This window comes from Solanum tuberosum, unplaced genomic scaffold (genome assembly GCF_000226075.1).
Source record: "Solanum tuberosum cultivar DM 1-3 516 R44 unplaced genomic scaffold, SolTub_3.0 scf00338, whole genome shotgun sequence".
NCBI classification, from domain to species: domain Eukaryota; kingdom Viridiplantae; phylum Streptophyta; class Magnoliopsida; order Solanales; family Solanaceae; genus Solanum; species Solanum tuberosum.
Genome location: NW_006239263.1, coordinates 305,139 through 325,750, shown reverse-complemented (window position 1 = coordinate 325,750; position 20,612 = coordinate 305,139). Strand labels below are relative to the sequence as shown.

The 20,612-nt window shown below is 33.5% G+C and overlaps 2 protein-coding genes and 1 long non-coding RNA gene across 4 annotated transcripts; all 3 read left to right on the top strand.

The window, feature by feature from the left end:
* The first annotated feature begins 3,793 nt into the window (after positions 1 to 3,793).
* On the top strand, positions 3,794 to 14,624 carry LOC102584468 (snRNA-activating protein complex subunit). Of its 2 annotated transcripts, none has more exons than XM_006360975.2 (11): positions 3,794 to 3,887; positions 5,156 to 5,322; positions 5,566 to 5,621; positions 6,385 to 6,451; positions 6,583 to 6,669; positions 7,510 to 7,598; positions 7,722 to 7,812; positions 10,564 to 10,659; positions 11,032 to 11,157; positions 11,234 to 11,494; positions 14,250 to 14,624. In XM_006360975.2, the coding sequence occupies exons 2-11, from the start codon at positions 5,188 to 5,190 to the stop codon at positions 14,529 to 14,531; spliced, it is 1,290 nt and encodes a 429-aa protein (XP_006361037.1). In that variant the 5' UTR covers positions 3,794 to 3,887; positions 5,156 to 5,187; the 3' UTR covers positions 14,532 to 14,624. The 2 variants fall into 2 exon arrangements, with proteins under 2 accessions (XP_006361037.1, XP_015170586.1); XM_015315100.1 differs by lacking the exon at positions 3,794 to 3,887 and adding an exon at positions 3,928 to 4,082.
* LOC107063344 (uncharacterized) lies at positions 9,269 to 9,733 on the top strand. The gene is made up of 2 exons (XR_001475230.1): positions 9,269 to 9,449; positions 9,572 to 9,733. It is a non-coding gene; the product is annotated as an uncharacterized lncRNA (long non-coding RNA).
* A 565-nt stretch (positions 14,625 to 15,189) lies between the features above and the next one.
* LOC107063340 (CBS domain-containing protein CBSX5-like) lies at positions 15,190 to 18,856 on the top strand. Its single transcript, XM_015315083.1, has 2 exons — positions 15,190 to 15,695; positions 17,799 to 18,856. Exons 1-2 carry the CDS (start codon positions 15,355 to 15,357, stop codon positions 18,637 to 18,639), a joined length of 1,182 nt encoding a protein of 393 aa, XP_015170569.1. The 5' UTR covers positions 15,190 to 15,354; the 3' UTR covers positions 18,640 to 18,856.
* Positions 18,857 to 20,612: the final 1,756 nt, after the last annotated feature.

Here is a 20,612-nt window from a genome sequence, read left to right as displayed (position 1 = left end):
GTTATGTTGTGTTATATAACTTAACTAGGGAATTTGGCCGCGCTTTGCGCAGTTATAAAAATAATATGTAAATTTATTTTAGAAATTAATTATGATACAAGAAATAAAAAATCAACTATAGAAATAAGAAAATGATAAAATCACAATACACAAATATTTTTGTAGAATTAGAGCTTAAGTGAATTACATTTTTATTATCAAATATTTTTCAAAATTAAAAGGCTAATTTTTAAAAAAAAATTCATATATTATGATGTTAATACATATAATTCGAATAAACATATTTAAGGACTTGATTTTTTGTCTTATTTTTATCAAATGTTAAATTTACTATCTAATGAATCTTCTTTTTATTTGAAGAAAAATGATGAATCTTCTTCTTTGATACTTAATCCTTTCATTTTCCTTGTTTTTTCTCTTATTTTTCATCATCATCTAAATACACATTTTTCTCTTATTTTCCATCATCATCTAAATAAACCTCTATTGCTAATTTTTGTGTCTATCATATATTATTCTTTTAGTAATTCTTTTAAAGTATAAGAAATGAACAAATTTAAAGAAAATGTAAATGGTTCTTCGCCATAAGAAACACCTAAGAATTGTGCATTTCAATAGTTAATATACATTTCTTTTGAGCCATTAGTAGTAAAATTTGAACATCTGTTAGCATAGTTAGCTATTTCTGACAAAGTTACAAATAACTAATTTGAGCCTAAGTGAAAATGTAATTTACTACAATTAAAATTTTTATAAAAACCTAAATTTTAAAAAATTATAGAGGTAACACATTTTTGTTAAGTCCATAATCACAAAAACAAAGATGAAAAAAAATTACATAATCAATGCACATATTTTCGAGTTTTTATTCAGCTCCCCTTCTATCCACATCCAAAAGACTTTTTATGGAGTCAAACTAAAGTATAAATCTGATATTACAACAATAATATAAAATATCACTATATCAAATATGAATAAAAATAATAATCTTGAGTAGAAATCTTATGAAACAAAAAACATGAATTTATATTGACAAAATTAAAGTAATATCATAAGGAATCTTAAAATTTGAAATTAAATAATTGGGGGTTATAAATATGAAAATTTAAGAAAATGAGTTAATAATATCAATTAAAGTAAAAGTTCAATAGGTATAAGTTATGGAGATAAATTTTTTAATATAAATAAGAGAAGGAAAAAAATATATCATGAACTATCCAACATTTGTTGGGTGTCTAAGTTTTATTAGGAAAAGAAAGCAAATCAACTTCTTCTTTTTGTATTACTCCATTGTGTTTAACAAAATTGGAAGAGGAAAAAAATACAATAAAAAAGAGACAAAAATCTTGAAAGATTGAAGTAGTAAAAATCGAGACCTTTAATTTTTTGTAATAAAGAATAATAATGAGTGTAAATAATTTTTGAGACATTTAAGTATAACAATAAGTTGCACCTTTCTAACATTTAGCTTATATTATATATAGATTTTTAAGTACAACAATATCCAATAGTTATGACAAATGTACTATAAATAATATACCTTTCAACCATAACAAAAATTTAGAATAGTGAAATCAAAATAATACATTAATGAATATTTAAAATATTGGAAACATTAAAACTTTATACTTCTATGATCATCTCTCTTGATAGATCTTTCAACATAATTAAGTTTCCTTCTTCATTTTGATGAACTTGTACTAAACTAATGTGAACATCTCTTTGTAATGAATATTTGAAGAATATATATCTTTGATCTTCAACAAAGTGAAGCACATATCATGTCACCATCGTTTCGATGATTTCTTATGGAAAAGATGAATAAACAAATTAAAAAGGAGAAAAAACAAATGAGAAAATGAAAAATGAATATTCAACATGTCCATGGATAATTGTTATTTATAGATTTGAAAGGAGTTGAATAGTCATGTTATTTAAGTAGAGAATATGAATAGATGGTGATTTTTTTTGTAACTCATTAGATATAATTAGATTAGTAAATATGATTGAATTTTTTATTTAATAAAGAAAATATTTAATGATGAAAAGAATTTTAAAAAAAAGAAAAAAAAGGAGAAAAAATATTAATATGAATGGAGGCCATAGAGAGGTGTCACATCACGTTCTCTATGTTTCTCCTTTATATTATATATAGATTCTTACATAACTTATGTCTAGCTAGGTAAATTGAACTTATGCCAAACGAAGCAAAGATTCTTTAAATTTATACGAAACGAATTAGATCATAGATATACTATACAACTTATGTTGCATAACTTGATTTTATCTCTAAATTTATGCTAAACAAATTTATATTGATATAGATAAAAAAAAATTGATCTACAAATTTTTGAAGTGGGCTCAACTTGAAACAAAAGAAGCCCAAAACGAATGTTGCTCCATCGATTCTCGCCGGAAGTTTATCGCCAACGTTTCTCTCCGTCGTTAAAGCTTTCAAGGTCAAGGTATGTGAACATGTAGCGTTTTTCTCCTCATTCATTCTCATTTTTTATCTGTTTTTATCTCTTGTTTTCCCTCAATTTTCGGTAACTGATGTGAAAGAAAAAAATGTTTTTCACGAGATTAGCTTCATAGGTACATTTTGATTTCGCTTCAATTTCCTTAATATGTTTCTGAGTTCTGTTCTGTAGTTGAGTTGAACAAATTTTTATTTCCTCTGCTGAAACTGCTGAAATTAAAGGGAGATGGTACCTGAATAATTTTTTACTCTTCGTTATAGCCTAGTGAAGAACCAAACATCTCTAATTCAATCAAGTTTGCAAAACTAATGGGAAAAGTCCAAGACTAATGGTAGCTGCCAGACTAACCTAAAGATCGAAAGAAAAGATTTTCTTTTTCGCATTACTCCTACTGGTACACTGAGAGAAGGAAGAAATCCCTAATTTCTTTCCCTTGACTTTTGGTGGCAAGACCATTTTCGAAAAATCTGAAGAAAATCAAGGATATAAATAGTAGAGTACAAAAGATAATACCATCTAAGTCACCACATCGATCAAGAAAGAAAATGACACATTAGTTAGCTTTATATATCGAAGAAAATGGGTGGACTAAAGTCAAAATTTAGAAAAAAGAGATACATAATTCTCATAAATTCTAAAAAATTATTGTAATTAATTATAGTTTAATAATTAATTTTTCTTTTTCAATTGACAATATAACATTTTTTGTAATATTTTGTAAGAAAATAATAAACATATATAAATTATTGTACGTTACATCATCACAAATATTCAAATCTCTTTTATTGATTATAATTTTGAAAACTTTTTCAATAGAATTAATTATAACATATACTATCAAGTTTATTCTAAAAGTGTTAAAAAAATAAAATTAAGATTTCATTTCATTGAATATGTCAAGTAGAGTATCAATTTTTTTACTTATATAATATTTCATAATATTTTTAAATACAAAAATCAGTATTATAATGATTGTTATCCAAGACATTTAAAGTTACGATATTTTTTTAAATTTGATTATTTGATAATCTAATTAGTTTGAATTTGAAATGTTTAATAAAACATTTCAAAATATTGAAGTAAAACATCTCAAAATATTAAAGACAATCTTATAAAGTTAATATTAAAATATGATTGATTCAAATGGAAGAGAGTTAGAGAAATTAAGAAATAAAAAGTAACTGTAAATTTAGTTGTCTATGACTTTTAATTATAATTACATCAATAATAAAATTTTAAAATTAATACTGCCTCCATTCCTTTTTTGACAACTATTTTAGAATAAGTGTATTTATAGTGTGCATAACAATTCAAAAGAAACGGAGGGAGAAGTAAAAAATAAATACATAATTTTTTTTATATTCTACTTAGCTATTTTGTTTCATCAAATCTGGTTGTCTCTTTCATGTATGTATCTCCTTCATCTTCTTTTGGTTGTTCGTTTAATCTTACCTCTTATTGTAATTCGTTTTTTTTGTGCATCTTCGTCACTGGATTTGGGGTTCTTTGGGAGGCCCTTATTTTTTGGGGTCTTAGGGTTGAGCCGCCCTGGCTTTATCGTCGGGAGTTGTGTATTTTTACTGAGTGGTGTACAATTTATTGGTAATGTATGAGAAATTTCTTGTATATATATTATCACTGATTATTTCTAGGGATTTTGGGAGAAGGGGTCGGCGGAGTGGGGGACTGAATGAGCAAAAGGGTTCATGAGATTAATTTGGGAGATACGAGATAACATAATAGTATTTAAGTGGGTTACAAACACAAACTCAGTTATTTTTAACCCAAATTGAGGTCTTCTCTTTTAGTTATAAAAATCATGTTAAGGGTTGGATCAAAGTTGTCCATTTTTACACTCATGATGTTTGATATTCATAAGTATAGATAAAGGGAAAAAAAAGAATACTCCTATAGGGACTTTGTAATTTTTTCATTTTTTTTCCCTAGCTTTCGAGTCTTAGTTGTTTCGTAATCTTATTTCAATAAATGTTTCATTGGAAATTGGCTTATCATATGTCTAATTGATTACAGAAAGCACTTTATGTTTTCGTGACCATGTAGTGATGTTTCTAATTAATCTTTGAAGAATGTTCTCCGGGAAATAATTCTCGAAAGAATGCTTTATTATAATTATTTTTAGTGTAGTAATGAAATCAAGATTACAAGAATTCCACTGATGTTCCTCTGAATTCTGAAAGAATGTTTATTTTCTTTTTTAAAGACTACTGAAACTTGTTTTGTGCATTCATAAGAGGTAGTATTTCTTTTTCAGAATGTGTATATTTTTCCCTAACCCCTGCTCAAACATATATGGCCATGTTAGCCCAGGCAGTGTATTGAACTCTCTCTTGTAGTATTTAGGCTGCCGCATCCCTTTGAAATAGTTGTGATACTGTGCTGAGTTTGTTTCATGTTCAGTTTCACTATCTCGCAGTTGCACCGAGCTGCCTCTTTTACTTATTGCTGCAGCTTGACACTGCTAAGCAATCAGACCTCCCTTTTCATTACATTTTGTATGAATGTTCAGAAAACATACGTGTATATTTTGCCTGAATTGAGTGTTGATTTTTCTGACGTCCTCATTTCTGTATTCCTAGACAAAGATACACATAGAGTAATATGATCTGAGAATTGAGATTCCCACTATATGCTTAACTGTTCTTTCTCTTCTCCAGTTTCGGCTCGTAACTGTTAAATAAGTTCTTCGATGTTGGACCCTGAGGCTTCAGCAGATGAAAACTATGTTACTGTGCCTCGTGGTGGTCCTATTTACATTTCTGAAATGGTTGGTCCACTCACTAAGGTTGCTGACTTTGAGGTCAGCATCTTCCATGAACTTGAGGTATGAAACTGTTTCAACTTTGGATTATATTGGCACTCATTATTTGAAGCTTTTATGCCTTTTATAGATTCCATAGTCATGTGAACACATACTTGTATCAGGAGTTTGTATGCATAGCTCCCCTGGATCCCGAATAAACAAAAATTAAAATGAAAAAAAGAAGATAAAGGCCATTTTGGGTGTCATCATTTCTGAAACTTTGATTATGGTCAGTATTTTAAAGATCTTAATTTTGTTATGCAGCGCCTCAAGGCAGAGTTGTCCTCTGATTCACTGGAAATGTTTGATGATGAGATATCGTAAGTGTTCCCTCTTCTCTGCTCCTCTTTGATACTAGAAAAGGAGATAAAACCGATGTGTATCATATGTACCTTCCGCTTACTTTCTCTTGCATATCCTTTAATTAATTTCAGATGGTGATTAGTTCATTTATTTGAGATGCAACACTGCAAGTTATTTAGTTTTACTATGTCATGGATATGAGAGTGACAATTGAAACAGGATTTCCTGGAATATTTTGAGGGATTTCTCTAGCTTTTGTCGAGATCAGCTCTCTGTTTGTGAGTCTTTGGGTTTTGTTGGATGCACAGTTTCTTTTTCCTTTCCAGAGTTTGGGTTTTGGAGTATTCTGCTCCAAGTTTGTTATTTAGAAAGAGGAGATGACACAAAATAACATTGACTGAGGGGATGGTCTCATTGATTCTATTTTGTGTGGAGTAGTTTTTCGGATGGTTTGTATTATCAATAATACCTTGTTAGTAGGTTGTTGGTAAATTCTTTTTCGTCTAGAAGTTATTTGTGACAGCTGATAATTATTTTCTTTTACTTTAATTTAGCGAACGTAGTTTAAAGAATATCGTAATTGATTATGTTTTTAAATCCCATATCTGCTCCTGGCTGCTCAAATAAGCAGTAATACTTGTCCCAAAAAAACAGTAGTACTTAATAGTTATGATATTGACCCTTCAAATTTCACTTTGGTAAGAGGACCTATGTATGGATGATTTCTTAAATTGAACAGTCTACTCTGATTGATCTGACTTTGGTCATTGATTCTTGCAGGATTGAAGATCTTAAAATTATCTGTGAAGAAGAATTGGTGGCTCAGGCCTTTGAAGAAGCATTTAAGGTAACATTTTTTAATTATAGACAGCCATCAAAAGAGTTGGTTTACAAATTCTCGTTAATCCGAAAAAAGGTTAGTTTACAAATTTTCACTTACAAAATAAAATAAAAGGGATCTTCATGTAATGATAACAGGATGACGAGTTAGGGATCCTCAACAATAAAGGTCCAGATAAAAGCAAGACCAACAAGAGGAAACGGAAGAAGAAGAATACTGTTGATGTATGCTAGTGACCTTTTTCTGTTATACATATCTGTTCTAGCACTCTATTTTCTGTTGTATTGAAGTCTTTCTTTAGTTCTTGGTAATTTGAGTTCTGTGTCCTCACCTCTTACTTGAAGCATGTGTCCTATCCTATCATGGATGAGAGTTCTATATTGTCATACGATGCATTAACTGGGACTATCGGATCGCTTGGATGAGTAATCTAGCATTTTGTTTTATATTGATGATTTAGGTTAAGATGTATCAAGATTAAAGAGTAAAAGAAACGTTCAAGCTTATTTTCATCTTTTTAATCCCTTAAGAATTTACTTCTGATTTTAGACTCACAAGCGTTTATCATAGATAGCAAAGAAGTGGATGTATGAAAACTGAAATGTGAATCCTCCATAACACATACTTTAGAAGTGATGAATCATGAACGGAAGCTCCTCCAGCCAATCACAGAAAAAAGCCTCCAAAACTCAAAGAAATCTATTTCTATTGTCATATTAGTCCTAGTGGCTAGTAGCTCATTCAACTTAAGTTCCAACAAGTTGAAAAGGAGAGATCTCCCAAGTTTAGCAATACATTTTTTTAAACAGGAGAAAATAATATTTGATCAGGATACATTGACCCCCCAAAAAAATAAAAATTGAACAGGAGAACAGAGAATTTCGAACATAATTTGGCTTATAAAAGCTGCCAGTTATTTAGTCACACCTTACATATATTCTTTTCATTGACATAGTAGTGGCTGCTCATTTTTTCGCCATTTTCTTTCTCCTTGCAGTTTTAATTGAAGTGTGTTTGCTTGTTTACATTTTCAAATAGTAAGTTGATGTTCTTGCATTTTGTAGGAACACTATATTCTGAAGGTGGAACAACTTGCAAAAGTTAAAGAAAAACAAGAGGAAGAGAAAGCAGCTGCACGATTGCACTCTTTCAAGTACAGATCATCGTTTCTAGTTGATATGCTTTTATTTATGACTAAACCAACCTGTTATATCCATTGTTTGTATTTGCATATTTTGTGTTCTTCATCTTAGCTAGCGTTTTTATATTGGTTCAGTGGTAGTTGCAGCAGCAGCCACTCTGCTCCAACATCATCCAGTAAGAGTGGTAGGATGATATCACTCAAGTCAGTAAGCTTGGGAACAAAGGTTATGCTTCTAAGAACCTTGATTCTTTTTTACTGTATGTCCTGGTTTTGGATGAGTCTTGAATTTTTAAAGTCTGTCCAAAGCTTAAGTTAGTTTAAAGATTATTCCGGCTGTTAAAAAAAAATAATGACTCATTCTGTTTTTTTTTCCTTTATTTGACGGAGAGACTTCTGATCACCTAAGAGATATAATTGAATGGTTTTCATCTCCCCATATAATCTCATTGCAAATTTCATTACTTTCAAATGCCATGATGCAACTATGTGACCATCCAACTCTCCTTTCCCCTATGACTAGGGCTGGGCATAATATGGTTAAAACCGAAAAAACCGACCGAACCGATTTTTTTTTAATTTCGGTTTCGGTTTTTCGGTTATTTCGGTCGGTTTCGGTTTCAATTTTGAATATTTTGGTTTTTCGGTTCGGTTTTCGGTTTTTGGCTAAAACAATTCGGTTAACCGAAAAACCGAAATTATACATATATTCTTTACACCTCTTAATTAAATTACTTCAGTAGCCCATGCCCAGCCGGCCCATTTTCAAAATTAGGCCCAAATTCCAATAGAAATCCCTAAACTGATAACCTGAAATCCCTAACACAATACAAATCACAGTAAGCTCTCATCTCTCAACTCTCGTCACTCGTCAGTCGTCTCTCAGTTACGACTTACACCGCTGCTCGTCTCTCAACTCTCGTCTCTCGTCTCTCGTCTCTCGTCTCTCGTCTCTCGTCTCTCGTCTCTCGTCTCTCGTCTCTCGTCTCTCGTCTCTCGTCTCTCGTCTCTCGTCTCTCGTCTCTCGTCTCTCGTCTCTCGTCTCTCGTCTCTCGTCTCTCGTCTCTCGTCTCTCGTCTCTCGTCTCTCGTCTCTCGTCTCTCGTCTCTCGTCTCTCGTCTCTCGTCTCTCGTCTCTCGTCTCTCGTCTCTCGTCTCTCGTCTCTCGTCTCTCGTCTCTCGTCTCTCGTCTCTCGTCTCTCGTCTCTCGTCTCTCGTCTCTCGTCTCTCGTCTCTCGTCTCTCGTCTCTCGTCTCTCGTCTCTCGTCTCTCGTCTCTCGTCTCTCGTCTCTCGTCTCTCGTCTCTCGTCTCTCGTCTCTCGTCTCTCGTCTCTCGTCTCTCGTCTCTCGTCTCTCGTCTCTCGTCTCTCGTCTCTCGTCTCTCGTCTCTCGTCTCTCGTCTCTCGTCTCTCGTCTCTCGTCTCTCGTCTCTCGTCTCTCGTCTCTCGTCTCTCGTCTCTCGTCTCTCGTCTCTCGTCTCTCGTCTCATGCCCAGCCGGCCCATTTTCTCTCTCGTCTCTCGTCTCTCGTCTCTCGTCTCTCGTCTCTCGTCTCTCGTCTCTCGTCTCTCGTCTCTCGTCTCTCGTCTCTCGTCTCTCGTCTCTCGTCTCTCGTCTCTCGTCTCTCGTCTCTCGTCTCTCGTCTCTCGTCTCTCGTCTCTCGTCTCTCGTCTCTCGTCTCTCGTCTCTCGTCTCTCGTCTCTCGTCTCTCGTCTCTCGTCTCTCGTCTCTCGTCCGTCATCTCTAAAGTCTTAGGCCAGCCGCTACTCCTTGGCTCCTCGCTGAGTGCTCGCAGGTCGCAGCCCGCCACTGCTCAGTGCTCGCGACTCGAAGGTTAATGCTTCTATATAGAGAATATCAACTAGGTGAGTTTGGAGAGCAAAAGCAAAATTGTATGGCATAGATTGTTGGAGTTTCGAGAGTATTGTTAAGTGTTGATTGTTATTTGTTATAGAAGTTGATGTTGATTGTTGTATTATTTGAACAGCAACACAGCCACAACCACAACCCACAGGTCACTGTTAATTGGTAAGTTGCAAGTTAAATGTTGTTGAAATTTGAAGGCAAAAGACAAACTGTATGGCATAGATTGTTGGAGTTTGGAGAGTTGTTGAGTGTTGATTGTTATAGAAGTTTGTTGATTGTTGTATTATTTGAACCGCAACCTGCAACACAGCCACAACCCACATGACACTATTAATTAAATTTGGTTAAACCGAAAACCAAACCGAAATAAACCAAACCGAAATTGTAATAACCGAACCGAACTGAATTTATTTCAGTTTGGTTTGGTTTCATATTTTTGCCAACTGAAAACCGAAAAACCAAACCGAAATTTACAAACCGAACCGAACCGACCGAACGCCCAGCCCTACCTATGACTGCAAAAGTCTGGCGTGCCATGGTAGATCAACTTTCTGTCCGTGGAAATTCCGTTTCTGGACTGGTTAATTTTTTTTGATAAATTAGACGAGTAAAAAATGACCACATTTGCTAGAAGGTGCAAGGAGCACACATTGAGGATAAAATAGGAGAAAGTCACTTGAGATGGTTTAGTCCTATCCTCTGTCTACCTACATATGCACCGGTCTATAGGTGTGAGATTGTGGTGAGTGAAGGTGTTAAAATGGAATGAGGTAGACCTAATCACGGGATTTGTGTTGAATGACCTACAATTTCTTGGAATCAGTGTAAACTTTGGCTGAAGATAAGCACATTGGAAGAAAAAAATCCATATAGGTGATATCTGGCTAAAATAATTTCATGTTAGCCAATACATTGTAAATCTGAGTATATACTATGATGGCATCATGACCTTTCCGATGTGCTTTCAAGAGCAGGCTAAAGTAATTTTATAACAGTTTTATTCTGAATTAGATGTACATAACACTTCTATAGTTTTAGTCCCCAAAATTTCTGCCATCTTAGTTTTAAACAGATGATGGTTTGTTGATTTCGTTCTTGGTTTTTTAATGGCAGGTGAGAGCAGTAAATACTCATGAACATATTGCAGTGCAGTTTCCAGAAGCTATCCTGTGTGTTGAGATTTATCATTACAAAAAGACATGGACAAAAGTATGAACATGTTCTTTATTGCTGTTTGAAGCGCTGATGAAATGAAGTTTAATACTATGCATTTGTATATTTCTGTTATCTGCCACCTCTTTCATCTTCATTCTCTAGAGTAGTCATATTAATTCTATGGGAACAGTATGCTTGAGACCTTATCTGTATTATGAAATAGAAGGCTATTTTGCTAGGTTATATCTTATTCAGGGTGTATTTTGCATGCTTTGACTATTCCGACCTGCTGCCATAGTTTTGAAACAATATAATTAACCTTGTTGAGGATGATCAAATAACATCCTGTTGTTACTTATGTTTTAGTAATACTCATGTAACTTCTGTCCTATTGTTACAACTGACTATGATGATACCTATCTGTAGACTCAAGAATTTTTGGTCCTTGGGCGGCAATTTTTGACGGAAATGAGAGACAAGATTTATTGCATTACTGATGAGATAATGAAAAAGACAGGCAAAAATGATCCTTCGGGCTTCTTCCTTGTGGAGGTAAGTGTTCTAGCAGAATTTTCTTCCAAATGATTAATATCAATTTTCTTATCACCAACCTAAATATTTTCCATAGGATGTCTTTTGCAATGATTTCAGGCATCCTTCTGCTACTGACTATAGTAAGCCAATACTTGATTGGCTTCAAGATTCTAGAAGTGAGGCGGTGGAAAAATGGGAATCTATCGCCTCTGGTGAACTGCCACAAAAACAGAAGGCACTTTTTGGCAGTAAAATTGGACCACAATTGCCCCATTTCAAGACCATTCAAATGCAAAAAACCCGCTTCTGTGACTTACGGTTTCGACTTGGTGCTGGATATCTTTACTGTCACCAGGTAACATTTCTTTTTCAGTTTGTTTTATTTTTCTGTTGCTCAGGGGAATTGTTCATTTTTAATTCAAATCAATGTTCATTAATAATACTTCACCACAGAAGTCTAAGATAAATACAATGAGTATACACATATAGTTCCAGTCATCCGTCAAGACTACCCAATATTTTTTTTATTTGGACGATACCCAATTATTGATAGAGAAAGGCATTTTCTATTTCAACAATTGCCATTATGCCTCAATCCTGATCTAGTGGGGTCGGGTATATGAATCCTCTGCATTTATTCCTCTCTTCAGAGCCATATCCTTCCAATGCTGGCAAATAATGTCTTTTAAGGCCAATGGTAGATTTTCTAAAATATAAGTTCTTTGAATCTCACGCTTATCTTTACCAGGACATAATGTCAATCGTAACTGGTTGGTTTCACTTATAATGATTATTTGATTCTATTATGTTTTGTTAAGTCTGCATTGATACCCCGAAGTTATAGATTTCAGGCAATGAATTTCTACATGATTTAAGGTTCAACTTGTACCTTTCAGAACCTTCAGTCACTATACACTAGATTTTCAGATAGATGCAGAATTTTCAGTGTATACTCTTGTAGCTATAGAAGTGGTTGGGAAGGCTGTGTGGTGTACAAGAGCTCCTATAAGAGTGTCTTTCTTTACACAAATGGGGGTCAAGGCAATTTTGACTCAGGAAGACATTTAGAAAGAGGAGCAGTTTGGGGTAACATATGTTTTCTGTCTGAAGTCTCTGTGGAATCAACAAGTCATTTATTCCAATTTCCTTCATTGAAAAATGGTAAAGGATATTTTTGTCCCTCTATGGAATAAAATAGGCAAGGGTGTATTATGACACAATTAGTGGTAGATCTTTTTCTAAGTTTTTTTTTTGGAGTGGGCAACATATCCGGTGTAATCTCATAAGTGGGGTTTGGTGAGGGTAGTGTGTATGCAGTCCTTGCCCTATCTTGTGAACTTAGAGAGATTGTTTCCGATAGACTGGTCAAGTAAAGCATTTCAAACTAGACAACACTCGACTGCCTACTAAAATTGTTCCCTAATCGTAGACCTCCATATCCTCTTATTTAGGGTCATGTCCTGCTAAGCTGCAGGTATGTCATGCCTTGTCTAATCACATCTCTCTCAAACACTTCTTCGGCCTACTTCTACCTCTATCCACCATAAACAACCTCTCACACCCCATCCAAACATCTCTTCTTCACATGCCTGAACCATTTCAATTGCTTCCCTCATCTTCTCCACCAAGGAGATCATTCCCACCTTGTCCCAAATTTCGTTCCTAATCTTATCTCTCTTAACACATCCATCTCAACATCCTCATTTTCGCTACTTTCATCACCTCGATGTGCGAGTTCTTGACCGGCTGACGCCCTGCCTCGTACAAGTAGCTGATCTAACAACTACTATATGGATGACACATTCTTATCACACAAGACACTAGATGCGAGCCTCCATTTCTTTCATCCACATTAATACAATGTGTAACATCATTGTCAATCGCTCCATTTCCTTGGATTATTGACCCTAGATACTTGAAACTTCTACTCTTGGGGATGACTTGTGTATCGATCTTCAGTTTCACATTTGCCTCATAACTTGCACTCAAATACTTTGTGTTAGTTTTGCTCAACCTGAACACTTAGGACTCTGGAGTTTGTCTTCAAACCTCCAGCCTAGTATTAACTCCGCTTTGTGTCTCGTAAATCATTACTACATGATCTACAAACAACATACACCATGACGCCTCCCCTTGGACATGCTGCGTCAATTCATCCATCACCAAGGCAATAATGATCAATGAGAGAGATAAAAATGGGAAAGACCTTTGGTGAGGTTAAAACTGATTAACCTAACTGATATATGGTGTAGATGAACCACAAGGCCGCAAATCCAATCCTGAAACGGCACGTTTAATTTCAAAAAGTGCAAAAAAGCTCTATGGTCCGTGGGGCCTTTAAACGCAAAGCGTCAAATAAGCATGAGCTTTAATGGAAAGAGGCGGAAAGGGAGAAAAATACAAATATATAGGTTTAGATCAAGGCTAATAATTATAAGGATGAATGACAAATATATGAACAAAGAAAAAAATTACTATAAAAATGAACTATCAGTTATTTAGTGTCAGAGGTTCATTGGCAAGAAAAAATATGCCTTAGAACTTTGACGGTGACACTGAAGCACGCATTAACCGAGGCAAAGCGTTTAACACATTTTGAGCCTCGCTTCAAGGCTTTAGCACGCCTTTGACAACACTGATCCAACCTATTAATCATTTGAGATTTACCTGCAAATACCTTAAATGTATTTGATTCACGTTATGTTTAGCATGAATTGTAGTACTCTCTATATAGATGTTAATGGACTTGTGTCTGTTTTGCATGGTCTATAGGGGGCCCGCAAGCATCATCGAGATTTACCTGCAAATACCTTAAATGTATTTGATTCGGTAAATATGTTTCGTTGTCAAACGTTATGTTTAGCATGAATTGTAGTACTCTTTTTTTTGATAAAAGCATGAATTGTAGTACTCTATATATAGATGTTAATGGATTTGTGTCTGTTTTGCATGGTCTATAGGGGTCCCGCAAGCATCATCGAAATTTACCTGCAAATACCTTTGAAATACTTGATTCTGTAAATTTGTTTCCATTTGTTAAAGTCGATCATGTTTAGCACGAATACTATATATGTTATTGATTTTTTGGTCTGTTTTTGCATGACATAAAGGGAGACTGCAAGCATCTAGTTGTAATAAGAGACATGAGGATGATACACCCCGAGGACGTACAAAACCGAGCCGCGTATCCTCTGATAACCTTTCAGCCAAAATTGAGGTTCCAGAAATGCTCTGTTTGCAAGATTTTCAAAGCAGTTAAGGTCACTGTTGATGATAAATGGGCTGCTGAAAATCCTTGCTACTTCTGTGAACTTTGCTATTACATGCTCCATTATGTAGATGGGTCTTTGCTTTATGATGATTTCTCTGTGTATGAGTATCTCCATGAGTAGAATGTAATCAGAACAGCAGAAGTTATATAGTAATCCTTTTAAAAGAGGGGAAAAAGATGTTTGCTTAGTTGAAATTCTGAAATTTTTTCTATGCATCCTGGTCATTTTTACTTGTTTGGTTACCCTTTTTAATGTGTTTTATTCCTGCATACAATTTACAGGTAGGGTGTGTTTGGTCTATCAGAAACAACCTTTCTCTACCTCATAAAGGTAGAAGTAGCGTTTGTGTACACCTATCCTTTTCAGACTTTATTTGTGGGATTACACTGAGTATGTTATTGTCAGTCGTAACACATTGAATAATCAAAGACATGAAGTTGAAAATTGAGATACAAGGAAGCTGGACTAGTTATTGACCAACTATCTGTGGTTCTCTTGTTGGGAGTGCTGCCTCAAAAATAGGCCCTGCATTAATCGTACTCTAACGCAGATGTCTAATCTTGAGTGGTGTAATATAGCATTAAAATTTATTTTTACGAGTCAAACCCATAACCTATAGATCACGAAAGATAACTTTATCGTTGCTCTAATACTCTCCTTCCGAATCAAAATATTAGAAAGAAAAAATGTGTGGACCAAGGTCATCAAAAAAGGATCACCACTAATCAATAATTTACCAGTAATTAATCACTACTATAAATACCAGAAATTTTATCATCTTCCTAATCCTCTTTTCCAAAAAGCACCACCGGATCTCTTCCGTGTACGGCGGTCACGGAAAAACTCCCCATTATCGCTCCGCCGTCCGTCTACTTCTATCTCTGTATAATTCTTCTTCTTCCAATACTATTCAAAATTCAAATCAGTGTAATTTTCTCAATACATGGCAGTTCGTACATTTCTAAACCGGAATGTGTCAGATCTGTGCGTAGGGAAGCCGGCGTTAAAGCCATTGTCGGCGGCAGCCACCGTATCGGAAGCGTTAGCTCTGTTGAATAAATCAAGCGAGCCTCATGTGAGCGTGTGGAGCTGTGACCATTCGAAGAATGTTGTGGAAGATGAATGTGAATATCGTTGTGTTGGGAAGATTTGCATGGTTGATGTGATTTGCTTTCTCTGTAAAAATGAGAATTCGGATAATCCTTCGAAGGCTTTGGAGACATCCGTTTCACAGATTTTGCCCAAAGGAAATTTAATTGTGAGGCATTTGGCGCCAAATTCAAGGTTCCCTCCGTTCTTTTTTATATGTCAATCTTTTTAAATTGCAGTTGCATTAAAAAATTTATGAACTTTAACCTTCTATCCTTATTTAATATTTTCTTAAGTCCACTTTTCAATAAATGATGAATATGCGAGATTTCAAAAATTAAAATGCATTTGGATGACTATTTAAATTATAGAGTTTATTTTCAAAATCAGATTTTATAGAATAGTGAATGGAGAGAGTAATTAATCAATGTATGAGGTACTCCAATGAATATTAATTACTTATTAGTTTTTCTAGGTTGATCAAAATATATATATTTTCAAGACTAATTAACTATTCTATCAAGGGTATAATAGAAAGAATATAGTAATTTATGCATTGATTTTATGAAATGACAAGTGTTATGATCTAACTATTTATAGAAATGGATGACATTTAAAAAGGAACGGAGGGAGTAATATTTGTCATTCTACAAAATATAATCCTTAAACTACGTGAAATGAACAAAAATGTCATATGTTTATAGTTTGACTAAAAAATATGCTTTCCGTCAATAATTTGACTCAAAGATGTTCTTCCAATTAATATTTTGGTTCAGAAATGCCCTTATAATTACTAAATGGGTCAAGAATGCCCTTTTCGGAATAAATATGTTTTTTTCTTTTCATTTTAAACACATCCTCTTCCAAATCAAAATATTATTAAAAACTTATTTTTGTTTTCTTACTTTTAAAATCACTTTAACAAATAAAACGGTAGGAAATAATTTTTTTCTTCTTAATCTCCTTTTATCAATTAAAATAGAAAATCTCCATGTACCATTTCGACGATTGTCTCATAGTATATTCATCATTAATTTTTATTTGTATAATGATAAAAAAAATTTATAATAAAATAAGAATTTAAAAAAAAAAAATTGAAGTAGGATAAACATTTTTTAATTTTTAAAAAAATATTATTAGAAAAAGAATGTGTGAAAAAGAAAATAAATAATACACTTATTTGGAAAATGAACACTTTTGACTCCTTAAATAACAATAAGAACATTTTTGGACCAAAATATTGATGACGAGGGCATTTTTGGATCGAACCATAAACGGAGGGAATTTTTGTTCATTTCACATAGTTTAAAGGGCATTTCTGACCCTTTTCCCTTCTTTCTACTTTATACTTGAGAGTTATTAGCCTTGAAACTTGAAAGTATAAATTTGACCAACATAGAAAAATTAAATGATAAATTCATATTCATTGGTTAATTTAATTAATAAAAATAAATTAATTTATGTTCATTTATTGAAAACTTGACTTCAAGAAAATACTAAATAAATTTACAATAGGAAAGGAGGGAGTACTTTTCACTTTTGAATTTGGATACCTATTTGATTATTTAGCTCCCATTTGGCCATAGGTTTCAAAGTTGAAAATTGCAGTTACAAAATGTGTTTGGACCTATGTTGCTCGGACCCTTCAAAAATGCCAACGGGTGCGTGTCGGATTCGCCAAAAGTAGTGTATTTTTGAAGAATCCGAGACGGGTGCGGCATCAAAAGTGAAGAATCCGCGCAACTAAGGTTTGGACATACATTTTACTTGGAAGAAAATTGAACTTTTACGAGTGGAACTCCCAAAAATGGGTTTGAGCGTGTTTTGAGGGAACTTGAAAATATTTGAAGATCAGATTTTGGATCAAATTAAATAGATATTTGAAAATAAATTTTCAAAAACTACTCCCAAAATCTATAATCAAAAGCTAGCTTAATTTATGGAAATGGACCAAAAATGATCCTTAAGCTATTCAAAATAGAACAAAAGTGTATTTCCTTTGATTTTTCATCAAAAAATGTATGGAATTACTAGTAACAGAACAGAAATAATAAAAGGGAATGCTGATGTATATGTTGATGGAGAAATAGTTTAATGAAATTGGTATTCTTGAAAATTGTTTAAGTTATATAGTATTGAATAATCTCAGCATCTTAAAAAAAGAAAATGTCATATAAATTGAAATCGAAGAAGTATTATAGATTACATTGTTAGTCTAACTGAAGCTTTGCTATTCTGCTTACATTTGTTGTTTCATGTTATTGATCGTCTTTCGGTATCTTTTTGTTATTTGTTCAGCTTGCTGGAGGCAATAGATTACATTCTTGAAGGCACCCAGAATCTGGTTATACCAGTCCAAAATTACATTGGCGGAAAATCAAGGAAAACTCAGAGTAAATCATCCTCCCTGAGTTGCAAACATCGCGATGGAGTTGAATACTGCTGGCTAACGCAAGAAGATGTTGTCCGCTTTCTTCTGAACTTTATTGGTGTGTTCTCCCCTATCACCATTTCTTCAATTGAATCTCTCAACATCATAGATTGTAATGTGATGACTATTCGTTACCATGAACCTGCAATGTCTGCCTTAGATTCCCTTACTCTTGCACATGTTGAGCAAACTTCAGTGGCAGTTGTTGATGATCTCGACAGATTAATTGGTGAAATCTCCCCTTCGACTCTTGCCTATTGTTATGAGACTGCAGCAGCAGCAGTCATGACACTTTCAGCTGGTGATCTGTTGGCTTACATCGACTGTGGTGGTCCTCCAGAGGACTTGGTTGATCTCGTGAAGGTGATATTACAAGAGAAAAAGCTTGGTGCATTATTGGAACTAATGGATGAAGAGTTGTCTTTGTCTTCGTCATCATCATGTTCTGTTTCTAGTTGTTCTTTTGATGACGAGTTAGGGGTTTGCAGAAATAATGGCTCAGGACGATATTCGTCAGCTAGAAGGGCAGAGGCCATCACTTGTTATTCAAACAGTTCATTGGTTGCTGTGATGATTCAAGCACTTGCACATCGTGCAAGTTCCGTTTGGGTCATGCATGAGGATAACACTTTGATTGGCTGTGTAACTTTTAAAGGAATCCTCAAAGTTTTCAGGAGCCTTGCAAATGCGAGGCCGATAACCAGATAAGGAGAATTCAGTGAAGCAATAACATGTTATACTCAAAATTCTTTCAAATTGCAAATTTTGCACAAACGGGAGCCCTTTCTTTTTTGGTGGTGGAGTGAAAAAGTTGTAGTTAGTTTTGGAACTTATTAATCTTGTATATGTTGTTTCCAATGGTCATTTTCTTAGTGGAAGTTACAAATATCAATTTCATGAATCATGGCCATGCAATGGAAAACTTTCCCAGGATTGTGGTGGAGTGGTAAGTACTCCTTCATCTTCAATCAAATGTGTTAGGCTTGAGTTTCTCTGGGTACGGACTCACCTTTGTTAGGGACCATTTTTCCCTCAATGTGGGACTTCTCGGCACGAATTCGAATTTAGTCAGGATACCGGACACCATCATAAATAATTGTTCATCTGATTCATTAAAAAACAATATTATTAATGAATATAAAAGACTGTCTGATCCATGAATCCCACACCTAACCATTTTGGTTTAGGCAATTAAAAACCATATGAACCTACTCAAACAGAAAAGTATTTTGCAATAGAATATACTATCTTTAGTTGGTATTAGAAAACAAGTTTAGATTACTTTTTCAAATTTAGTATACAATTTCAAGTTGGATTTAAAAATATTATAATTAAACATTAATTTTGAAGTCAAGCAAAAATTAAATTAAATTGGTAACTAAACACGTTTTATTACCAAAAGTGACAGTGTACGGCTCAAATGAAAAAACCAAACAAAAAACAAGCCTATAGACAACTAACTAGACAGGCCAGAAAGCCTCTTGGGCAAATAGGTATTATTTTTGCCTCAAATTATATATATTCCGTCCGAACTAATTTACGTGACGTTTTTCAGATTTCGAGATTCAAACAAGTCTAGCTTTTACCAAAAATTGACATATTGAATATATATATTTCTTTAAAAAAAAACATTGATTAGGAGGCTTTTTTTGACTATTTTATCTTCATTTATGTATTAAGGTATAATTTTTCATTATTAATCTACTTTGTTGAGGTAATCTTTATGAACAATTATGATATGAAAAAAAAGTTACAAATTTGTGAACTCATAATTTATTTATATTTATTTTAAATAGGTTTAAAGAATGATTTAAAAAATAAATAAATAAGGGAGGTAGATGTAATATCGTTAATCACATGGGAGGTAAGTGTTATAAAGCAAAATCTGAAGGGATCTTTCTAAAATTATTTCTAATTTAAAATAATAAATAATTTGAGATAATTATTTTTAAAAATTAGATAAATAAGTTGAGACGAAGAAGAATAATTAAACTAAAAGTTGGTAAGGATTCAATCATTAAAGTCAGATAGTGATGTTTGACATTTATAGATTTTAAAAATAATGATACTCCTATATTAATATTTCTTCATACGATATTTTTTTAAATCTAATCGTTATCTTGCTTTTCAATTGAAAAGTCAACGAGGTTTATCTAAGATAATCTTATTGGTATAATAAATTAATTAAATTGTCATTAGCTGGATTCATTATCCAGTAGTTGGATTACAACCTAAACCAAATTACCCGTTTTAGTAAATTGAATATACATTATTCAAAATATTCGATATTTTTAAAAAATATTTAAGTGGTTGCATTATTACTGATGTTTTTATGATTTACAATATTTGAATTGAGGATCCTTTGGAACAATCTCACTATTGCGAATTAATTCCCACGTTAAAGGTTGAAAAGAAAAAAATCATATCACGCTATGTAAAAGTATTTTAAAGTTATTTGGCCTAATAACTAATATCAAAGTTAATGATTCGATAAAACAAATAAAGATAATGGAGTGTGGTTGCAAGGCCTTAGTCTATTGGGTCAATTGCAGTACCTTTACTCGTAAATTGTAGACGCTTATACATAATGATTAATTTGAATATTTTGAATGACATGTGATGTTAAATTCAAAATGTTACACCTTGCGAGTGAAGATTTAACTTCTATCTGTGATTTCTCT